This window comes from Diceros bicornis, chromosome 7 (assembly GCF_020826845.1).
Source record: "Diceros bicornis minor isolate mBicDic1 chromosome 7, mDicBic1.mat.cur, whole genome shotgun sequence".
Lineage (NCBI taxonomy): Eukaryota > Metazoa > Chordata > Mammalia > Perissodactyla > Rhinocerotidae > Diceros > Diceros bicornis.
The window spans coordinates 18065810-18089002 of NC_080746.1; the positions used below are offsets into that span (position 1 = coordinate 18065810).

Sequence of the window (23193 nt, forward strand, 5' to 3'; positions counted from 1 at the left end):
TTCTGGGAGGGGACTGACTTTCCCTATTGGCAAGGGCAGAAGTAAAAGTTGTTTCTTGAGCTTTGGATGGTTAACATGAGAGAAGGTGTGAGGCGTCCTCTTGGCCCAAGGTGATGCAGACAGGTACAGGTATCCTTTGCTTTGCCTTTGGGCTGCTTTCTCCTCCCTGGACTCTAGTCTAGCACTTACTCTTAGGTGCTGAGAGAAGAGCTGGCAGGGATGTCCTGGAAAGAGGGGTTGGTTCATCTAGCTGCCCCATATGAGGACACTGGCCAAGATGAGCTCTTAGGATCCCAGCTCCTGTTGGAAGGGGTTCTAGCATCACTGCATCCCCCCAAAGAAAACAGAAACAGAAGGGAGCTGGGAGCTAGAAGGTGGTGAGGGAGGTGGCATTCTCTGACTCAGAGTTACTGCTCTTGCGCCAACTAGGCAAAAACTGGCAGAGGGAGGCGGGGCCGGCACAGCCCAGCTTGGTCAGAAGCCGTGACAGGTCACTCCGGAACTTCACGCCGGCGAAAGTGTAGAGCATGGGATTGAGGCAGCAGTGGGCCAGGCCCAGGAACTCACTCATGGTGATGGCCACAGAGAGATAGCCATTCAGCTCACAGCTATTGCCCATGGCCTTCAGCCTCGCCAGGGTGTCCAGGAAGATGACGATGTGGTAGGGTGACCAGCAGAGAAAGAAGACACTCGTCACCAGGATGGCCACCCTGACTGCCTTCTGTCGCTGAGGGCGTCGCTGGGCCTGGCACAGCCTGTTCACCACCCCTACATAGCACCACCCCATCACCAACATTGGCAGCAGGAATCCTCCGACATGGTAGAGGAAGCGGGAGGTGAACCAGGCATTGGTTTCGGCTTGGTTCTCCTGGGAGAAGGTGCAGCGTGGCAGAGAGTCATTGTGATGGGGTTGGCTGACCTTGGCGAAGAGAAGCTCTGGCAAAGCGAAGAAGAAGCCCGCCAGCCAAATGGTTGCACAGGTGATGTGGATGGAGAGGAGGCGGCGGTGGCGGTAGGCGTGGACGGCATGGACGATGGCCAGGTAGCGGTCCACAGCAATGCAGGCCAGGAGCAGGCTGCTGCAGTAGAAGTTGATCTTGTGCAGAGCAATCACAGTTTTGCAGAGGAAGGTGCCCAGGACCCAGCCTACAGAGCCCTCGGCCACAGCAAAGGGCAGAATGAAGACCAGTAGGAGGTCGGCCACCGCCAGGTGGAACAGGAAGGTCTCAGTGGAGCTGCGTGTTTGCCGGTGCCGCTCCAGGATCACCAGCACCAGGATGTTCCCCATCATACCCAGGAGGAAGATGAGGCCATAGGCCATGGGCATGAACACGGCCTTGAAGGAGCTCAGGAGGGGCCCCTCAACTGTGGAGCAGAGGTGATTTTCCACCGTGGGGGGCTCCGCGCTGTCATTGAAGCTGCCTAATTCCTTGTACTGCAGGGGCAAGGAGACAGAAGGGCAGGGAATTGAGGACCTAGGCTCACTCAAAAGGCTAACTGCTTTTGTCCCTGCACTCCCAATATGTCCCACTGACCCAATCCCAGTTTCCCTTCGTGTGTCCTTGAACAAGTCACTTTGCCTTTTCCAACTGCAGTTTTCGTCTGTAAAAGGGACCAATTCCTCACAGGGTAGTGACGAAGATGAAAGGAGATAGATGGGGAGGACATGCTTCATAAACTCTGAAGGGCTGTGCACCTGTGGGTTATTTTGTGTTTATGTGTCCTCTGGTATGGAAGGCTGCAGGCTTGGGGGCTGGAATCAAGACTTCAATTTTGGGAATGGAGCTGGTTGGGACAAGAAGCCATCTGTTCCAATTCTGAACAGAACAGTGGGCACTAAAACCTAGGATCCCGCTGAGGGGGCGGGTGCTGCGGTGGCCCGCTGGCTTCCTCTTGATTTGTTCCCTATTCCTGACTGTCTTTATTATAACTGAAATTGTGGTAACAGCCTCCTATTTTGTTTAATCAGCACAACAGCCTCAAGGTATGTAATATTTCTATTTTACTGATGTGTCCAGCTAAAGATCAGGTCTGTTTGAACCCACGTTGATCTCACTGCAGAGCCAGTGCTTCCACCACTATGCAGCCCTGCCTAGGCTTCCCTCCCTGCTACTTCCCACCACTGGCAAACTCCCTTCTCTGCTGACAGCAAGGAGAGCTTCAGAAGTGGAAAGCCCAGAGGCAGAAGGAAGTGTAGGGGGAGGCTGTTCCAAGTGAAGGGGATGTGCCAGCTTTGTCTCCGGAAGCTTCCTCCTCCCCAGCCTCCTCCTCCCCACCCCCCCACCCCCCAGCACTCAGGTTGTTTACCCAGCTAACCACAAAGGAAGACACGGTGCCTGTTTTCATACCTTTCACTCACAGCTGTCCCCATGCACCTGCTCCTCCTCATTTCCCAGCTCTGTTCTTCCCACCCCTCCCCAAACCAGATCCCTCCCCACCGCATTTCAAAACCAATTATAACCAACTTATGTGGGTTCAAAAAGACACTTCTACAAATGATGAGGCCCAGGGAGGGAGAGGATGGGAGAGGGTACTCTGCCCCCAGGCTCTGGGTCGTCTCATGCTGCCCTCCTTCCAGGAGAGTGAGGGTCCCTCGCAAGCAGGGAGTTGCACCACCACCCAGAGGCCCCAGTTGTGGGTCCTACACTCACTTTCAGTGGTGGGCAGACCCATTCCCCAATCTGGATCTTTCTTTCTGGTCCCTGGGGTAAGTGGCTTTGGGAGAAGGAGATGGGAGTATACATTAGTGCAATGGGAGAGCCGTCTGCCCACCTCCCACCCCCAACATCCCTCCGCCATCACCTCAGTCCACCCCTTCCTCACCCTAATGCTCAGGACTACTGTCTCTCCACAGGTCCCATTCCCACCAACTTTTGCACTCTTGTCCATCTCTTACACAGAGGACCCTCCAATCCCATCACATCAGTTTCCTGCTTAAAGTCCTTAACTGGTTCCCTGTTACTTATAAACAGTGGTTTTCTTTTCTTTCTGTCTTTATCTTTTTTTTCCTTCAATTTCACATTGAATCGCAAAGCCATTTATAAGAAAAAGTGACGTTTGTGATAAAGTTCATCAGTAGACGATTGGAGTAAGCCAACTCCAGTGCCTTCACACAACAGAAGGCAATGCAGTGCTCAGAAAGAAATGAGGTTCATCTGCATGTTCTCTTAGGGAGAGATGTTTAACACATATTGCTAAATTTCAGAGCCAGTTGCAGGGCGTCCCATACAGCATGATTCCATAGACTTTCGTCACAGGGTTCTCCTGGGGCCAGGGCCGGGGAGGGGGAGGCAGCCTCCAGTCCCCCCTCCTCTCCTTTAAACCAGAGCTCTCCACTTTTGTCTCATGTGGTATTTCACACATAAGCTTTTGTTTAAGAAAATTGTTCTACTTTCGTTTGAAAACCATGGACTTGCAGGGTGAGGTCTAAACTCCCCATTAGACCTCAACCAAAATCCCAACAGAACCTTTAAATTTCTATAAAATGTATATTCCTCTGACCTTCAAACCTCATCTTCTACTTTATCACTTTAGACACCCTACCCTCCAGGTTCATCATTCCACTGGCTGCCTGCCCCCAACACCCCGACACCTTCCTCTCTCCAAAACTTTGCTCAAACCCTTCCTTTTGCTGAGCAGTCCTTTCTTTCCAAGTTTACTATGTAATTCCTATGTCTCCTTCAAGGCCCCACTCAAACCCACCTTCCTACCTCCTTCCTAGCCCTTCCACTTGGAATTGCATTCTCTCTTCGTACATTACGTGTGCCTTTGTTACAGCAGGCAGGGTTGAGATGTCCGTTTCCTCACTAAATGGTGAGCTCCTGGAGGCAGGCCTTCTGTGTCTCCCTACAAGACCACGTGCTTTACACATGATGGACATGAGACAGATGTGTGCTGACCTGCTCTGAGAGCAATTTCCCAGGGAAGGCCAGGGGCGCTTGTATTCCGGGACTTTAGGCAAGTCCTTCTCTGTGCTCAGCGGCGACTCAGACACTGCTTTTTACCCTTCTTCAGTTCCTGCCTCCTCCCAATGCCCTTGACAGCCTAGAGCTTATCTTGGGTTCTCTCTCTGTACTGGGAGCTATTTCCACTATTGTCACTGAAGACAACCATTTGCTCCATCCTGGAATTCAGCAGGAGTTAAAGGGTAAAACAGTGAGATAAGCAGCCTTCATGCAGAGCAAAGCAATTCAGACAGAGGAAGGAGAGATGCAGGGCTTGGGGCAGTCACTGAGGCTGGACTCCACTTTACCTTGGCAGTGTTGGGGGCCTGGCTGTCCCACGGTGCAGTGGAGGGCTTAGGTGCACACAGCCTTTCTGGCCCAGAAGGCCCTTTATGAGAAACACTCAAGTCCTTAGCCTCTAAAGCATCCAAGTTGATTGGTTTATTGCTCATTTAGAGTCAACACAGTGGGACATGTCCCCAGGACCGCAGAGCCCCCATCTCCTGAGAACCCAGGTTTAGAGGAGGGTTGGGTGGGAGGACTGTTTCTTCCTTCTTGCCAAGAGCTATTTGTTTGACAAAGTGGTCAGGCAGAGAGGGGAACATGGGAGGAAGCTGGTCTGAGGGGTGCTGGGAGTTGGCACTACATCTCAGAGGGAGGTGTCAAACAGACATTTTGGGGGCTCGGGAGTGGCACCTGTTAAAGCCACTTCCCACACCCAGGAGATCAGGCACCCCCACCCTTCCCCAAACCATGGAGAGAGGTAATCAAGCAAGGTCAGCTCTGGTCTGGAGTGAAGCTGAGGAATCAGGAATCCTGAATACCGTGGGGAGGGGGGCGCAGAAGGGAGCCCTCTAAAACCCACGCCCAGAGGGAGCACAGTGCAGGAGTCTGGCCGAGTGCTCACTCATTCTTTGACATAAAAAGCTGCGGGAACCCAAGGCCCTCAGCATGCACACACTCTGACGGCAGCATGCACTCTGTATAGACACAGACGTGTGCCCAGGTGGGGCCATGACAGTGTGTGGCATAGGTAGGGACCCAGTGGACAACAGCCTCCACAGGGCCCAGGGACTCACGCCCCAAAGAAGCAAGAAAACACGATGACCAGATGAAGCTGAGCACAGAGCCAGGAATCTAGTAGAAAATTGCTGTGAGCACTGGGGATGGGGCAGTAGGGGCTAGAACATTCTGTGTCCTGGTATTGAGGTCCCAGGAGAAGGGAAGACGGAGGAGGAGATCAAAGTGCTTGGCCCGTGGTGGGATTACAAATGTTCCTCTTCTCCTTCCCTCCATTCCTCCTTCTGCCTGTCTCTTCTTTGCTTTCTCAGGAGCCACTGTAAGACCCAGGCCCCTCCCTGGATAATTAAGGTCTCCGAGCCCCATCTGACTTCTCCAAATGGTGAGGCTGCCTCCCAGCCCTGCTCTGGCCAGTGAGAAGCTCAGCAAACATTTGCTGACTGGTATTCTGTGTCAGCAGGTTGGGCAGGGGGTGTCCAGGGACTTCCTCAGGGGTCTGTCCTGGATCCTCTCCTCTTTTACACTCTCAGCCCTGTCTTGGATGACACAGCTAGGGGACACTTTCAGACAATGCACAGTTCTCCACAACCTGGAACTATGGGCCCGAACTGACCAGATGGATTTGATAGGGAAAAATACAGAGACCTACACTTGGTTTAAAACTTCAACTGTCCAGAGACAAGTTAGGGAAGACCTGGCTTAACGACGATTTATGAGAAAAAGACCCGAGAGTTTGTTGACTGCAAGCTTAAGATGAGTCAACAGGGTGACGTGGCTGCCAGAAGGGCTGCTGTTACCTTATTCTAGGTGAACAGAAACCTGTAGGTGGGCAGCTGGCACCAACTCAGTTTGTTTGGTCTGGACAAGGGTGACCAGTTTGCTGAGGGGTGTGGAAATCCCCGCGGTGGGAGGAAGTCTTCAGGTACTGGGGTGTAGAGTCTAAGGAAGAGAAGACTTGAGTCCGAGAGAGCTGTCTTCTTCAAGGATTGGAAAGAGCCCCCCTGAGCAAGAGGGCAAGATGGGCTTATTGTGTGAGGTTCTAGAGGGCAGGGCAGGAGGAATGGGTCTTTCTCATAGGAGAAAAACCTCTTTTTTTATTTTTTTAAACATTTATTTTGTGTGTGAGGAAGATCAGCCCTGAGCTAACATCCAATGCCAATCCTCCTCTTTTTGCTGAGGAAGATTGGCCCTGGGCTAACATCCGTGCCCATCTTCCTCCGCTTTATATGGGACACCACCACAGCATGGCTTGACAAGCGGTGCATCGGGGTGTGCCCGGGATCCCAACCTGTGAACCCTTGGGCCGCCGAAGCGGAGCACGCACTCTTAACCGCTGCGACACCGGGCCGCCCCAAAAAACATCTTAATAGGCAGAACTGTCCAACAATGGGTTGAGGCCCTTGGGAGGAAGAGGAATGTTTGAGCCCAAGTGTGTGGGAAGGAGGCTGGAAAGGAGGCTGGGCCCTGCCCTCAAATGCCCCTCGCTCACAGCTCCCAGATGCTCGGATTCTCTGGCTGTCACGCCCTGCCCAGGGCTGAGCTGGTTCTCAGCAGGATCTTCATCTAGCTCAGCGCCTAGGTGGGCGCCTCTTGCTTCTCTAGCCTGTCTGTCCTGTAGCCAGTGAATGGCCCCGCCTGATCTTGCTTCTCAGCCGCCAGGAAGGGGGCAGGGCTTCGGAGTGCATGGCTCGTTCAGGCCAAACTCAACTCCAGGACTCAGGGGCCTGAGTCATATTGGCTGCAGGAGGCGTCTGCACACAGATGTGGGTCATCACTCTGGCCATTGGGAGCACAGACAGGCTCCATCTCCTGTATGTCCCTGTCTGGATATTCCCAACCAAGAGTCAGGAGCTGTAAGTGGGGCCAGCCAGGGCGTCTCTCATTCCAGCCTTCAGTGACTTGAGGAGTGCAGGGCTCTAGAGGAATGAGATTGGGCCAAGGGGTGAGGGCAGAGGTCTGTATCCCTTACCTCATTCTTCCTTTAGAGAGCCCACACTCCCTAAAGACCACATGAGACTCTGGCTTGCCATTTGTCACATCTCCCTCCTGTCTCCTCCCCTCCCCTTCGGGAGCAAGCCTCCCCGTCTCCTCTTCTATCTCTATCCAAGAATTTTGGCCTTTAGAAACATGGTACTATTCTGAATGTGGTTCTCTGGGGGAGACTTTAAGCTATCCTTTCCTCTGCACTGAGTATTTAAGTTTAAGGGGGTCCCCACTTGGCACCCCAAATCAATTTGCACTTGGGTGACAGAGTGACACAGCCCGAGGGACAGGTAGACATGCCTCCTAGGTGTGTACAGCAACCTCTTGAAACCATCTCCTGGGTCAGTACTGATTTGAAATATTTTGTCCCATTATTCCTGAAAGAAAACTCATTCTTATGTCCTGATTCTCAGGCCAAATCCATGGCCATTTTTAATGCCATTTTGCCAGAGGAGTGGGATCAGCCAGTCTGTATCCTCAAGGACAAGAGTTCCTGATGTAGACTGTGGTCTGTGTGCGTGAACCCAGATTCACCCCAACACTGCCCCCTCCCCAGGCTGGCCCTGGGTCTCTCCCTGATCCTGGATCCCCTCCCACTAACCCCCACTTGGGGCCTTCTCCACTGGGGTTCCTCTGGGACTTTTGACCTGGTTGGGGTAGGGGGAGGTGGATCCTCCCCTCGCCCAAGGTAAAGCCCAGAAACAGCCTGAGCTGGTTTTGGTTCTTCTTCTTTACGCCTCTTTGATGCAATGAGACAGTGTGATCGGGCGGACAGGTTTTGCAGCCTGTGATGCTCTGATCACACTGAAGTCACGGTTCTTTGGGGGCCGTCACTGGAGAGAGGTTAGGGGAAGCCAGGCCCTGAGGCTGGACCGTCTTCACCCTGCTCTACAGCAGCTTCCCCTCCTGGCTGGTGTGCGGGGTGCAGCTGGAGGTGCAGTTTATGATTGGCCCCTGTAGGTGCCCCAGCCCAGGCCCCGGTTCTGTCAAGAGGAGACTCTACGCACTCAGATGGGTTCCTGTAGATGAGACTTTTCTAGGTCTGCCTAGATCTGCCTTCGCAGCAGGGTTGTCCCAGGCATGCCCACCCCAGCGACCTGACCCCTTGTTCCTGGTACCTAGCCATCTGGATTTTTCTGTTTGGATCCTCCATTCATGGGAGTTACCAGCCGGTCTTAAGAAAATGACCATTTTAAGTGGCTAGAGTTGATCTTAGAATTCAAGAGGAGGAGGGGAAGACAGGATGACCAACACGTGGCTTCTGGCCAAGAGCGCCCAGATATTAACTCAACATTGGAGTGTAGAACCCAGTGTTCTAGGAAAGTGAACCAGTACTTTGTTTTGACAAGGACAAGGTTGGGAATAGGAAGCAAAAGAAATAGAAGCTAGACCAACTTCAGAGAGAAATGATGAACTGAGACCTTCAATACATCACAAATCAATAAATGCTTATTGAGAAGCTACTACTTGCAAGACTCTTCTGCTACTCTGCCATCCCAGGGCCCGTGTGCTGTAAGACACTGTCAGGGAGACCGTCACAACTGCTCAAGGCCCTGCTGTGAGTGGGCAAGGGTAGAGGGAGAGTGTCTGTGCTTCTGAGGGGGCAACAGCCCTAGAAAGAGTGTATAGGAGGTAAGTAAAGGTGGGACGAGGCACTGGGAGCTGGTTGAAGAGGAGCTCCGGAGCCTGGATGGTCCAAGGACTCCTGGGCTCCTGGCTAGACCCTGACTGAAGGGATTCCGGCTTGCTGGGATGCCTGGCCCAACACCACTCATTTGAGGTATGACATGAAGCAAGTCACCAGGTCTCTCTCCCTGGGCTGTAGGTTTTCTTTGATATATGGGACATACCCTGCTGTCCCTCGCCACCACCTGTCTCTAGTAGGTCATGCAGTGGAGTGAGGCGTGCAATTAGGGGAAACTCTTGAGGTTTCTCAGAAGCCAGGACTAGCCAGGTCTTGAGTTGGTTACTACAATATCCAACTGGGTCAGGGCCCGTGGTCAGCTTGAAGCTGCGGGCAGAGAAAGACACCCAGTAACCTAATCAGGTGAGGCCAGGAGCCAGGACTGGGGGCCAGGGTGGGAGCACGTTGCCTTGTCAGGGCAGTGGAGTTTTAGTCTGATGTGGGGCATGGCCCAGACTCTGTGATTGGACTCAGGGCCAGCTTCATGGGTGTGCGACCCATGCAGTCACACAGGACTCTGCACTTAGAAGAGCCCAGGGCTTGGTTTAGTACTCAGCCATTGCTATCTTGAAATTATTAACAATTTTTGAACAAGGGGCCCTGCATTTTCATTTTGCGTCAGGTGCCACAATTATGCAGCTGGTCTGATTAGACTGATGGTTCTGCCTCTGCTTGTACCTGGGGATTGAATCTGAGAGGCTAGACTTTGAGTAGTTAGCCCTTCCCCTCGCCTTACCCCCATGTTCTACTTATACTTCCAAGCCTTGGGATCTGGGCAAGTGAGAGGCAGACTTTTCCAAGCAAGTCTGGGAACATGGTTGGTGGAGTTACAGTACAGACTGTACTGGGGGAGCAAGAGGGAGTAGAGAACATCTCAGGGTGAGTTTAGGGTCAGGAGAGCTGGTGGGTATAAAAGAAAGGGTTTGGATCCTTCATGATCCAGCCCAGAGTGCAGCTCAGAGAAGTCCTTTCCTACAAGTGCCACTGGCCATGGGGGAAAGGGAGAAAAAACCACAAAGAAATTTCCAAAAGATCCTTACAAACAGTGCTCTGCTGCCCGCACACAGAAGCCCTGGGGTCTCTGGTTGAGCTGCTCCCCACACAGGTCCTTTTGGAGCCCAGTGACAACCAAGCCAACTGAACCACTCTGCTTCACCAGAGAGTCTCAGGTGGGTGGCAGAGACTGAAGCGGGGAACCATTTTCTCAGCCCACCCAAGAACACCTTATGTCGAGAGATTCCAGTCCTTTGAGGGAGGCAACAACATGCTCTAAAACCTTTCTAGGATTAACACAGCGTTCTCTCACCAACTGGGCACCCCCCGCCCCCAACTTAGCCCACTGGGTCCTCTCCCTTGCTGACCACCTGGTCTCACGCTTCCTCGGTTTAGCACATAATCATTGTCTGAGAGCATCTGGTGAGCGATTTTTTTCTTCTTGGCTAAACTATAAAGTATTGGAGGGCCAAGACCAATCCCTCAACTTCTCCATCTAACAGAGAGTGTAGCGCTCTGATAATATAATCACAGAGCAAGAGATGAATAAATATACACTGATTGATTGACTAGCAATGCCAGCCTCCTGACATGCAGAAAATCTCCAGAGTACTGTCCCATCTAGCCCCTTGTTCCAGCTCTAAGAGGCAAGAAGAGGATCCCCTATTGAAGAATGGAGAGGCAAAGTGACTTGTTCCAGGTTACACAGCAGTCAGGGATGATGCAGGACCTGAATCCATACTTCCAACCCCCTCTAAAGGCTGTCTATTTAAGGCAGCAGCTCCATTCACCTGCTTCTTCCGTGGAATGGGAAATAAAATGTTAAAAGGCAGATGCCAATGGGCCTGTCTAGATCCTGCTAATCCACAGTGGGAGGAGACTCCACAGCTATCCCCTTTTCCTTGGCCCTGGGCACAGGCTATTTAGAATTCCAAGTAGGGCCTAGGCAACCACAAGCCATCTGTCCCTACTCACCAGGTCCTCCAGATTGTAGTTCGTGAGGTCCATGTCCAGGGTTAGGGGGTAGTTCATGGTTGTAGCTGTACGTCACCAGACTGGTCACCGTCTGATGTTGAGAGGTTCTTTCCCTGGTGCCTATAGAGAGGCGGCAGCCGTCAGCTGCAAATTTAAACAAATGAGCTGCGCACTGTCTCCTGGGTCTGCGTAGGACCCGCTGTCTGCCTTACAACTCATCACTTTTTTTTTTTCCACTGGGTCTTTTCTGTTTTTTTTTTTGAAGAAAAAGGGAAAATCCCCACAGCATCAGTGCTAGTCAAGCATTTCAGCCTCTTTCCCGGCAATAGTTGTCTCGGTTGGGGCTTGTGACTGGTATGAAGGCTGCCCCTCACTTCTCCTCCCTGGACCTCCACCAGCTTCCCAATAAGGAGTCGCACCTTATAATAAAAACCACCACACCAGTCAGCGGGGCCCAGAGAGAATCTCCACATAGAAAGAGAACAGGTGGACAGCGCTTCTAGGACCTCTGCTCCAAGCCACCTCCAAACCTTCATCTTTCTCACCACTAGGGCAACCAATCATCCAGTTTGCCCAGCACTGAAAGTCCCTTGTCCTGGGAAACCCCTCAGTCCCAGGCAAATTGGGACACTTGGCCACCCACTTGCCACCGTCCTTTTGCCCAGGCAAGGGCAAAACCCCTTCTCTTTCCAGCTCAAGTTCAGAAGAGATAAGTAAAAAATTTTCAGAAGGAACAACACTAAAACATTACTGGAAGTCAAAAATGAAATTTCTCAAATTACCAAGCACAAAAAGATAAAGTCACAGAGTCATTTTCTGATTCAAAAATAACGATGTTCTAGCTACAAATTAACTTGGCCAGTATGTAAATTATTAACACCATAGACTACCCAGCTCGAGTAGATTTTCACCCTGGAGGACCCTGAGGACCAGAGAGGGAGAATAATATCCCCAGGATCCACAGCTCACCAGCGGCAGAGCTGGGCCCTGAATCCAGGTTTCCTGACTCTGTATTCAGTGTTTTCTCTACTATACCAGGCTGCCACTCTTACAGGCTCATGGAACCCCTTTCCTTTCCCTCACTGTGCCCTGTCTGAGGACTCTGCTCTTTAAGAAGCCCCTTTGTAGGCATGGATCAATTTACCCCCAAGTCTCATCTCTGTGCTGCATCTTCCAGGAGAGGTCATTTCCTCTCTTGGCCCACAATGATGTGAAACAATGACTGCACACACAGACGCGCCCACACATGATGTGCTGTTTCTCTACCCCACCTCAACCCTTGTTATCATCCTCCTCTTCTGGCCAAATTACCATTCCCTGGGATTCTACCCTTTCTAGTGCCCTCCTTCACATTTTCCTCCGTATTCATCTTCCCCTTTCTCTCCAAACACCTTGCTTAGCATCCCCACTTCACCCCCAACAGATACATCTTTCTTGGGTTTCAACAACTTGAGGAGTTTGCAGCCTCTATTTGTGCTATTGAGGTCTTTCTTTCCTCTCTTCACTCACTGCCTTCAGCAACTGCTTTTAAGGAGGAAGAATCCGAGGACAAGAGGTCTAAGTTCCTCTCTTGCACTTTCAGTCCTGAAACTTTCAGGAAGAAGCTGCCCAATGTCTCCTGTGTCCCAAGTTTGCAGTGTATTCACCATTCTTCCAGCCCCACCCCCTAGTATCCCTGTCCCTCCAATCCACTGAAATATTCAACTTAGCTTTTGCTGCTCTAAGGACATTGATCAGGAAGGAATATAGTATATAGAATCACATAGGAATTGGAAGGGAATTTGGGAGATAAACCAATCCATCCTCATCCCCTCTCCCCCGCCCCCAGCAAATGTTAAGATTCTTGTCACTACATCTTCATCAGATGGGCACCCAGCATTGGTCAAACATCGCCAGGAATGAAAAACTTGTTCCTTTCAGGAGATCATGTTTCAATGTAGGATGATTTAATCATTAGAAACTTATTCCTCATGCTGAGTCAAAATATGTCTCCCTGTAACTCATCCCCAGAGGTCCTGGCTCTGCCTTCTGTCTAGACTGTCTAGCTCCTCTTCCAATAAGTATCCTCTGAAGACAGATAGCACATCCCCATTAGTCTTCCCTTCTCCAGAATACACATCCCTGGTGTCTTCAGCTATTCTTCAAAGGATGTAGTTTCTGGGCCCCTTGCCAGCCTGTTCTTTGACCTCTGGGTGATTTCTGGCTAATAATTCAGATATTATCTGACTAGGACAAAATATAGGAAGATAAAAGTTTCCTTGTTTAAGACTCCATACTTATATAACTGCAATTAAAATGGTTTTTCCTGTGGGCTCCCACTCTCCTTGACAACATGCCTAACAAATTTCATTTTGATGGTTCTAGTCCATCATCTCAGCCTATAAGGGGAAACTTTTGAAATCCTGATTCAGTCATCTGTTGATGTGATGACAACTTAGGTAAGCATGCCATCCTTAGGTCTATCCAAGTCCTGCTGGAAAATATTGACAGGACACTGCCAAAAACAGAACCCTGCTTCATGCCATTAGAGATCTACTATTCTCAAAGGTCGGGGAAGACTTCATGGAAGAAGTAGGACATGAGATGGACATTGAAGGTTTGAATAGAGTGAAGGCCTGATGTGCCTGGAGGGGAGAGTGCATGGTAGGGGGCATGGGAGATGATGAGGACTGCATGAAAAAATATGTGGAGAGGGGGCCGGCCCTGTGGCATAGTGGTTAAGCTCGGGCGCTCCACTGCTGGTGGCCCAGGTTCGGATCCCAGGTGCGCACCAATGCACCGCTTGTCAGGCCATGCTGTGACGGCATCCCATATAAAGTGGAGGAAGATAGGCACAGATGTTAGCTCAGGGCCGGTCTTCCTCAGCAAAAAGAGGAGGATTGGCATGGATGTTAGCTCAGGGCTGACCTTCTTTACAAAAAAAAAAAAAAATACATGGACAGAATTATTCAAGATGTGGATGGTGCGGTTATGGTAGTGATGATGATGATGATGATGTTGGTGGGGGCTGAGAGAGGAGGCAGGAGGAGCTTGGAGTGTACACTGGACAAGGTGGAATTGCTCTTGTGGCCTTCTCCTCTCCTGTTCTTCCACAACTGGGAATGCACAGTTGTCCATTCCCATTGATGTGTTGCAAGCCCAGAAAAGGGGTTTGGGAGGAGGCTCAGGACTACTTCTCAGGGGCAGCAGCAGGCTGTGGCAGTAGTTTCAGCTGTGATGGTGTGGGGCAGTGAGTCATCTACTAGCTTCTCAGTGGCTGACCTGGGTTTTATGAAGCAGAGGAACCTGTGACTCTCACCTGATCTCCTCTCCAGTCCCTTGACTTCCTGGTGCTTCTTGCACCGTGGACCCATTCAGATATCCCTTCCTGTCTCTCCAGATGCTGGCACATACTACACGTTCCCAGGGCTCACTTGACTGAGCCACCGACCTTTGATGGTCAACTCAGTTTGCCCTAAATGGGTAAATACCTACTGACCGTGAGTTCCAGTGTTGCCTTAGAAGGTTCAGAGAGTAACTGCCTCTGGTAGAAAAGATGATCTTATGATCTTCAAACCCATAAGCCAGACTAGCCCCCCAGGATAGCAGGGGCAATGCCTAGGCTGTGATCCCTTGACTTTAAAGATGAGATGGCAGGGGTCCCATCTGTGTGTGATGATCAGATGGAGGGGATGCTTCTAAGAGAGGCAGCCCAAATTTTATTTCAATATGCAACTTGTTTATATTTCTGTGTGGAATCCCAGTCCCCACCTCATGGGCAGCCTACCGGAGGCTGGATTGTTTTCCAGGCTTCTTATCAAAATGACTGCTGGTGGGTCTGCCAAGAGTGGGCTTGTGTCTGCCTTAGGTGGATGGCTGCTTAGCATCAGCTCAGGTGGATTTTCTCAGTACTTTTACTTCACAGTTCATGGATTATATTAAATTTGTATTTATTCCAAATACTAGATACAATCACTTGTCTTGGAGTTCATTTCCCAGATTCCACAGAAACATTAAGTTGTTCCGCAGAGTGTTGGGGTGCAGGGTATGGGTTGGGTTTTATTCCCTTATTACTTCCACTGACCTGGGACACTCTATCTCTCTGACCTGGGCAGAGATCTTCTCTTCTTTCTCTGGGTGCTTCCCAACTGTTCAGAACAGAGCTCCACAAGTCCCTACCTAGTGAGTCAGCCTGCAAAGAGTTGGTCATCCCTCTAGGCACCCAAAGAGAATAACAATAACATTTGCATAGCATTTACCAATCTACAAAGCCCTGCAATTTTTAAATTTAATTTACCTAATCTTCATGTTTAAGTTAATTTCACATTTAATTATATTTAATCCTCAAAACACCTTGTGTGGGAGGTATTGGCATCATCTCTAGCCATATTTCTGGGGGGGACGGGTGAGAAAACAGAGGCTCAGATCCTCACTCATGATTGCAGGGAGAGTAATTGGCAGAGTCAGGGTCTGAAGCCAGCTCGGTGGACACCAATACCTGGGGCTCTCTCCACCAGACCACATAACCTTCTCTCAGAGATTCAGTTTTGCAAAGGACAGGCACTTACCTGGCTACCTAAAGGAAAAACTCTGCTTAAAGCCTTTATGGGTTGTTTATCAGGTACTTACCATGTGCCATGAACTGTGCTAAGCTCTTCACACACATCATTTCCTTTCATCCTCTGAACAGTCTTTAAGTGGTAGGTATTTTTATCACATTATCACATGTGGAAACTGAGCTTCAGGCAGTAGTAGGAAGTAGTTGTGAGTGTTAACACCTCGCTGAGGCACCAGTGACCTAAAAGCACAATACAAATCAACACAGGAAGCGAGGTGGTAAATGTTCTCAGTGCCGGGAGCCAGCACCCACGCATAGCTCCTCTCTCATTAGGTAACAGGTAGGAGTCCTGTGGGGAGGAAATGGGCTGCAGGTGCTAGGTAGGCGCATCAAGGTTACCTCAAGGTTATAGGGGCCATGAGTGTGTCTGGGAACCTTGGCCCGGGGGTGGGCTGTGTGGTGGCCAGGGTTAGAGAGTGAGTCAGGTGCTCGATCAGGTGTTTTCATACTGAGTAGGAGCTGAGCCCCAGCCAGATGGGAGATGTGAAGATCAAGGGAGGCGGGATTCAGGCTCTGCCCTGGGAGCCTTTTGTCTTACAGAGAAGGCCGAACAGACACATGTCCGCAAGTTTGTACACTCATATATACATACGACTTGAGAACATTTTCAATGCAGTACATATATGAATGTACTGCATCAATGAACCTAGTGCGGCCGAGTCCAGCAATGTGGAAGGCATACGGAGTAAGGAGGATAAACCCAGAGTTCTTCACACATAAGTGCTGTGCGTGAATGTGCTGTGTAAACTGTGGAGAAAACGCTGGATTTTATATCAAAAGGCCTGGATTGGAGGCCCAGCACTTTTATTTTCCAACAAGGCTGCTTTTAGACCAGACCCTGCCTAAATATTCTAAGATGCATCAAAGATAGAATGCGAAACAAGGCACTCCCAGGAAGGCGGTTCTCAACCTATAGGCCTCAGAATCACCTGGAGGGCTTGTTAAACACAGATTGCTGGGCCTTCCCTCAGAGTCTCTGAGTCCAGAGGTTTGGGGTGGGAACCTGAGAATCTGCATTCCTAACAAGTGTCCAGGTGATACTGATGTTGACTGCCTGGGAACCACACTTTGAGAACCACTGCCTTAAGCTACACAGAATTGGTACATGGAGATGGCTTGCCCTGACACAGCTGGTGTCCCAAACTGGAGCTCCCAACACCCCCCAGCACTGCTGTCAGCCTCTCCACACAAATGCTGCCGTAGCTGAGGCCTCTCTAGAACAGCTGATAGCACCTCACGCAACTGGCACCACAACCCACAGCTGGTTTCCCCCAGAACACCCGGCTTCCCTGGGGTGCAGGCTGGCACTGCTGAGATTTAGATCATGCCTCCCCAGACCCTGGCTGGCTCCCCGCTCTGGCACTTCTCTGGTCCATCTCAGCCTCCACTCTAATTGGTGGAGGTTAAGCTCTTTTAGTTAACCTTCAGCATGCAATAACCCAGTCATTCTGACCACGGCTGGTAGTAAGAAATAGGGTTTACATCACAACCTAGTTGGCATGTACACACACACACATACACACACACATATATTTAACAAATAATACTTATTCTTAGTATGTATGATATGCTCATATTTTCTACCCTTCCTTTCTTTCTCCCTCCTTCCATGTCTCTGTCTCTCTGTTTCTTTCTTTAATGGAAATCACTCAAACAAATTGCTTTCATGGATCCATAAATAAGTCGCAATCCCCAGGTATATAAATTACAAATAAAACTTCTCTGAGTCCTACTTTCCTAAACTGTACTCTTGTGAAATGCCGGCACGGCCGATCTTGCTGTTGTTTGTCTTGAATAATATCATGTATGTAAAAGTCTTTTTTCCAAACAGAAATCCCCCATAGGTACAAAGAGCTAGTAAACACACACACACATGCTTTTTTAAAGGGAAAGGAAGGAAGTTTAGGCAGAACTTGGAGGGAAGGGAAAAGGGAATGCCTGAGCCCCAGCAGAGGTCTGCAGGCGGTACAAGCATATCTTGGGGAGAGGATGGTGGGCAGTTTGTCTGGACTGGAGCAGAGGAAGATGTGGGAGAAGGACAAGAGGCAAGGAAGGTGGGTGCTGAGAGGCACAGAGAGCCTGTCTGGGCATTTGGATCGCAGACGGGGCAACTGGGAAATACAGCAGATTCTTCAGCAACAGAACTTCACAATGAAGCTGGTATTTTTTTTTTTAATTTATTTTATTTTATTTTTAATTTTATTTATTTTTTCCCCCCAAAGCCCCAGTAGATAGTTGTATGTCATAGCTGCACATCCTTCTAGTTGCTGTATGCAGGATGCGGTCTCAGCATGGCCGGAGAAGCGGTGCGTCGGTGCACGCCCGAGATCCGAACCCGGGCTACCAGCAGCGGAGCGCGAGCGCTTAACCGCTAAGCCACGGGGCCGGCCCCCGGAAGCTGAGATTGAGAGAGGTTTGGGGGCCGGCCCAATGGCGCAAGCAGTTAAGTGCGCGCGCTCTGCTGCGGCGGCCCGGGGTTCACCAGTTCGGATCCCAGGCGTGCACAAGCGCACTGCTTGGCAAGCCATACTGTGGCAGTGTCCCATATAAGGTAGAGGAAGATGGGCACGGATGTTAGCCCAGGGCCAGTCTTCTTCAGCAAAAAAAAGAGGAGGATTGGCAGATGTTAGCACAGGGGTGATCTCCTCACAAAAAAAAAAAAAAAATGAAGGAGGTTTGTTCATTTCAACTTCCAAAAAACATTTATTAATCACCTAGTATGTTCACTTTAGCAGTGAACGAGGCAGACTAGCCTAGTAGATGTCTCTAGTGAGGATGGGTGGTGGGTCCTCAAATAACTTATCAGTTAATTATTCCTTAAGCCTCCATTACATTCCAGGCACTGAACTAGATGTTGGGAAAGTATGAGAAACAAAACTGAACATGACTCCTGCCCTATCGTAGCTTACACTACGGACAGGAGGTAGCCATGAAACAAACACTTCGCTTAGTAATAATGACAACTTATGATTACAAAAATCTGTAAGTGCTACAAAGAAAAGGAACAAGGTGCCAAGAGAGAGAATAACATGAACTCAATCTTCGCAAATAACCACAATCATAACACTTCCAGATTAATTTACACTTTATGAAGCCCTTTCACATTCTTTGTCTCAGGAGGGCTGCATCTCAAGTCTATGGAGAAAGCCAGCCAAGAGTTCTTAGCCTCTTTTATTTGTGAGAACACCAAGGCTCAGCAGTTCTCAGGAGTTGGATAAGTCTAACGATTTGGAATCGAAGCCCAGCCAGTTCTTCTGACTCTGGATCCAGCACTCTGCTCTCCAAGGAGCAAGAGATGAACTGGCCCCTAGTGGGGCAGTTAGCCTGCGTGTTCTAGAGGAGACGTAAAGTGGCAAAAAGTTCATCTTCCCCGTGGCCGTGTCCTCAGATCCTCCATGTGAGGCTAGAGAGAGGAACTGTGGTCCGTAAGGGGGTAGGTTAGAGGTCTGGTCTTGGGTGGCCCAGAGTGGGGCCCGGCAGGACCGAGCAACCTTGAAAGGCAACGGCAGGAAACGGCTGAAGCAGGATCAAGAAACGCATCGTCAAAGGCATCCGCACCGTCTCCGGCAGTGAAAGTGAACCAGGCTCAAGGCGGAGGTGATGGGCCAACGAAACTCACCACTGCCTTCACCTCCTCGACTGGGGACATGGTGAGGCCGGCCCACCTGCCGTATCAGCACCTTGATCACGGAGCTCATCAGAGAGAGGTTTCCAAATGACTCGGCCTGCTGCCCCAGGAAGGAAGCTTTCTGGGCTGCAGTGTGGGGGCTGCTGGGTGTGGGCCAGGCACTTGAAAGACAGTAAATGATGACACAGCAGTGGAGGACAGGGCTGCTGACACTGTGGTACCGGCTCTGGGGAGGAGGCTGGGAGAGGCCGAGATGGAGCAGCCACCTGGCCTTACCCACCAAGGGGGAACATTGGAAAATCCCATCAACAGCTCGCTGTTAGCAAGGAAACAAGCGCCGGACTAGGCAGCTTGGCATTTTAGGTCCCTGTGACCTGGCCCAAATGTACTGTTTTTGTTTTTCAGGTAATAAACATTTACAGAACGTCCACTGTGTGTTTCCAAACTTATATCCTGCTACTCCCCTTCAGGTGCACGGTCCTCCAACCACACGGACTCCTAGAGTCTTCCCTCTTCCCGCTCCCTCCATCCCTTCCTGCCTCCACACCTTTCCTTAAGCTGTTTCCTGAATCTCAGCAGCCCTTGCCCACATCTCTGTGGGACCAAAACCTACATGTTCTCAAGGCCCATCTCAGAGCCACTTCCTCCAAAAGGATTCTCCCAAATCAAAGTAATTTTTCCCTCCCTTGAACTTGATCTAGCACTTTACCTATATTTCTTACTTTTTTGTGTGTGAGGAAGAAATAGCCCTGAGCTAATATCCTATGCCAATCCTCCTCTTTTTTTGCTGAGGAAGATTGGCCCTGGGCTAACATCTGTGCCCATCTTCCTCTACTTTATATGGGACGCCGCCACAGCATGGCCTGACAAACGGTGTGTCGGTGCACTGCCGGGATCTGAACCCCGGGCTGCCACAGCAGAGCTCGCGCACTTAACTGTCTGCGCCGCGGGGCCGGCCCTTATATTTCTTACTTTTTACCGCGCATTGTAGTTATTTATATACTATACTATTTATATACTATTCTCTCCTATTAGGCTATGAGAGCCTTTGGTGACAAAGTCATTTATGATTCATCCTTTCTCCCCTTGCCCCAAGAGCTTTGCACCTAGCAGGTGCTCAATAATTGTCTTTGACTGACACACTGAATGAATGAATGAGTGAAGAGGGAATGGGGGGGCCTGTGGAGGAGTGGTGGGAAGTCTGGTGGGGCCCCAGGGAGTTGGGTTCTCCCTGGTGGCTTTCTGTGGCCTGAGCCTGCAGTGCTTATCCTGGGGCTGCCAGCAAGGTCAGGAGAAAGGACACAGGCTTTGAATCTCAGCTTGGTTCTCAGTAGCGGTGTGACCTTGGGCAAGTCTCTGTCTTCTTTCTCATGTGTAAACGATACAACACCTACTTCCAAAGATTATTGTGAAGATCAATATGTAATCAATACATGAAAACACTCAATACCTAGTAAGTGTTCAATAAAGATTGTTGACCAGTTATCCGAGTGAGAGTAATTTTTAACCTCTTTTTTTAGGTAGGGGCTAGGGTGGGGTGGGCATTTGCCTTACTCCTCTTGGTAGTAGAGACATCTGTGTACTTATCGGTTCTGTCCTGGTAGATTATAACCTAGCACAGCGCCAGGCAAAGAGGGTGGAGTCTGAAGGCCACCGAGGTGTGATGAATGGATGGATGAACATGCGTGACAGCTGAATCAATAGCCTCTGGAGTCTACTTCCAATTAAGCAAGGTGCTCTGGAAACTAAATGAACACAAGCTGTTGATGTCACTGATGTTCTGCCTCAGGCAGAGGAATTCTTGTCCTCTGGGTGGGTGATCCAGTCCAGCGATCCTCCAGGGCCTCCCGCTGCTTGCTGGGGCAGGGAGGGTGGGGTGCCATCGAGGCAGAGCTAAGAGAGAGGCTTGGCTTGTCCACAAGGGCAATCATCCTTTGCTTGATGGCTGATCCAGAAACAAACTGATACTTTTTGCCCTTGTCAGGTCTGGGGTGAGGAGGTGAGGAAGAGAAGGCCACAATACACTGAGCCCTACAAAGCAGCCCGGTGTGTGGAAAATGGACGTTGGCCCAGGCTTTATGGCTATGGAACTCACCATCCTGGAGATGGGCGCGGGAGGCTGAGCCCTCGTCAGCTACAAAGAGAGGACTCCTTGGGCTGGGCAGTGGGGAAAGAGAGTAATTGGGGAGATGCCTGAGGACAGGGAAGAAGGACCCCCAAACTGGCCTTGACAACTTCCCATGTACCCAATTTCTCCTCTGAGATGAGCAGAGTTTGGAACACATCACAGAGAGGTCCTCAGAACAGCAGCACAAAAGGCTTCCAAAGGGCTCCTCTCTGTAATCTGAGGCTACTGCACAGTGACACAGCGTGTGTGGGTGTAGCCTTGAGAGAAACTGGCTTCGCTGCTGCCCAGAAGTGGCTGAGCTGGAGGAATTTGTGGAATTGGAGGACCCTTGGGAAGCCACAGTCTCTCTCCAGTCTTTTTTTCTCCGGGCAGACTAAATCTGTGTGGAACCTGCTTTCAGGGCCCATCCACTCTTTCCTCCCTGTGATGGGGACCTCGGACAGGAGTTTTTTGCAGCCCTGCTGGAAGCAGAGAGAAGAGGAGAGGGTGTTCCCCTCACCCCATAAACCCTCAAACTGGCCGAGGACTTTGGGGTGTGTCACCCAGAGCCACGTCCTCAGCGGGCAGGGGGAGCTCTCCAGGTCTCTCTCCAGCCCCAACATCTGTCCTTAAGAGAAGCAGCCGGAGCGTGGTCAGGAAAAGAAAGAGGAATTTTGCTGCTTTGGGGAGCCTTTAGTTATAGACCACACTTCGTTTTCTTTAAGGATTTTTAAGTGGTTTCTTCTAGCCTTGTTTTTTAAAAAAATCTAATTACACGATATAAGAACCCATTATTTTTTTAAATAATTTTATTTATTTATTTTTTCCACCCAAAGCCCCAGTAGATAGCTGTATGTCATAGCTGTACCTCCTTCTAGTTGCTGTATGTGGGACGCGGCCTCAGCATGGCCAGAGAAACGGTGCGTCGGTGTGCTCCGGGATCCGAACCCGGGCCGCTAGCAGTGGAGCGCACGCACGTAACCCCTAAGCCACGGGCTGGCCCGAACCCATTATTTTTGTAAATGATTTAAACATTATAGAAAAATATTTAATCAATACTGACAACGTGCCCCTCCTTCTCCCCAGGAATGACCACAGCAGCAATGTCAGTGTATCGCTCCAGACCTGTTCTAGGCACGTAGAAAAGGTAAGGTGTTGTTTTGCTTTGTTTTTCCATAAAGGATGTCACGGCGTTCATATTTCAGTAAGTTAAAACCCTATTTTACTTTAAAATCCGCATTACACGTAATTGGAAAATGGCAGATAAAATCGGTCCTGACGCTATGACGAGAGCTGATATAACTTTTGTGCACCATCTTTGCTCTTATACACATCTTGCAAATTTGTAATCATAGTAGACGTGTGATTCTGTAGCCTGCCTTTTCATTTAGTGTGAGCTTACAGACATTCTTTAGAGGTTTTTAGCATGAATTGTCAATGCTTAAAATTGTTCTCATGACTCTTACTGTTTCCAAAGTGTCAAAAGAATAATTAGAGCTAACAGGTATTCATTAAATTTATTCAACCTACTATGTTGAAGGAACCTACTAAGTGCCAGGTTTTGTCCCAGGCTCTGAGGACGTAGCAATGAGCATCCTCAAGTCTTCACGGAGCTTACTCTCTAAAGGGGAAAGACAGATAATCAGCAAAATAAGTAAGTAAATTAAATAGTATATTAGATAAATAGTATCTGAGAAGGGCATATGTGCTATTAAAGAAGGTAAAGCAGGAAAGGAGTATAGGGAGGGCTGGAGGTGTCAGGAAAAACCTAACATTTAGGGGCCGACCCAATGGTGTAGTAGTTAAGTTCGTGTGCTCTGCTTCAGAGGCCCAGGGTTCGTGGGTTTGGATCCTGGGCACGGACCTACACACCACTCATCAAGCCATGCTGTGGTAGGTGTCCCACATATAAAGTAGAGGAAGATGGGCATGGATGTTAGCTCAGGGACAATCTTCCTCACCAAAAAAAAAAAAAAAAAAAAAAAAAAAAAGACCTAACATTTAGAAGGGGCCTTTGTTTAAATAGGCTCCCTCTGGATGCTGCATAAAGAATAGACTAGAGGATGGGACCGGCTCTGTAGCCTAGTGGTTAAGTTCAGCGTGCTCTGCTCCACCGACCTGGGTTCGGTTCCCGGGTGAGGACATATACCACTTGCCAGGGACCATGCTGTGGCAGCAACCGACGTACAAAATAGAGGAAGATTGGCAGAGATGTTAGCTCAGGGCCAATTTTCCTCAAGCAAAAAGAGGAATATTGGCAAC

The 23193-nt window shown here is 49.9% G+C and overlaps 1 protein-coding gene across 1 annotated transcript in view; it reads right to left on the reverse strand.

Moving 5' to 3' along the window:
- CXCR5 (C-X-C motif chemokine receptor 5) overlaps positions 1-23193 on the reverse strand; it is a 28627-nt gene continuing 5434 nt past the window's right edge. Inside the window, exons 2-4 of the mRNA XM_058545082.1 lie at positions 15208-15376; positions 10600-10719; positions 1-1435 (exon numbers count right to left, since the gene is read on the reverse strand). Coding sequence (XP_058401065.1) covers positions 368-1435; positions 10600-10656 — 1125 coding nt within the window. The 5' untranslated portion in view covers positions 10657-10719; positions 15208-15376 and the 3' untranslated portion in view covers positions 1-367. The remainder of the gene's footprint in view (positions 1436-10599; positions 10720-15207; positions 15377-23193) is intronic.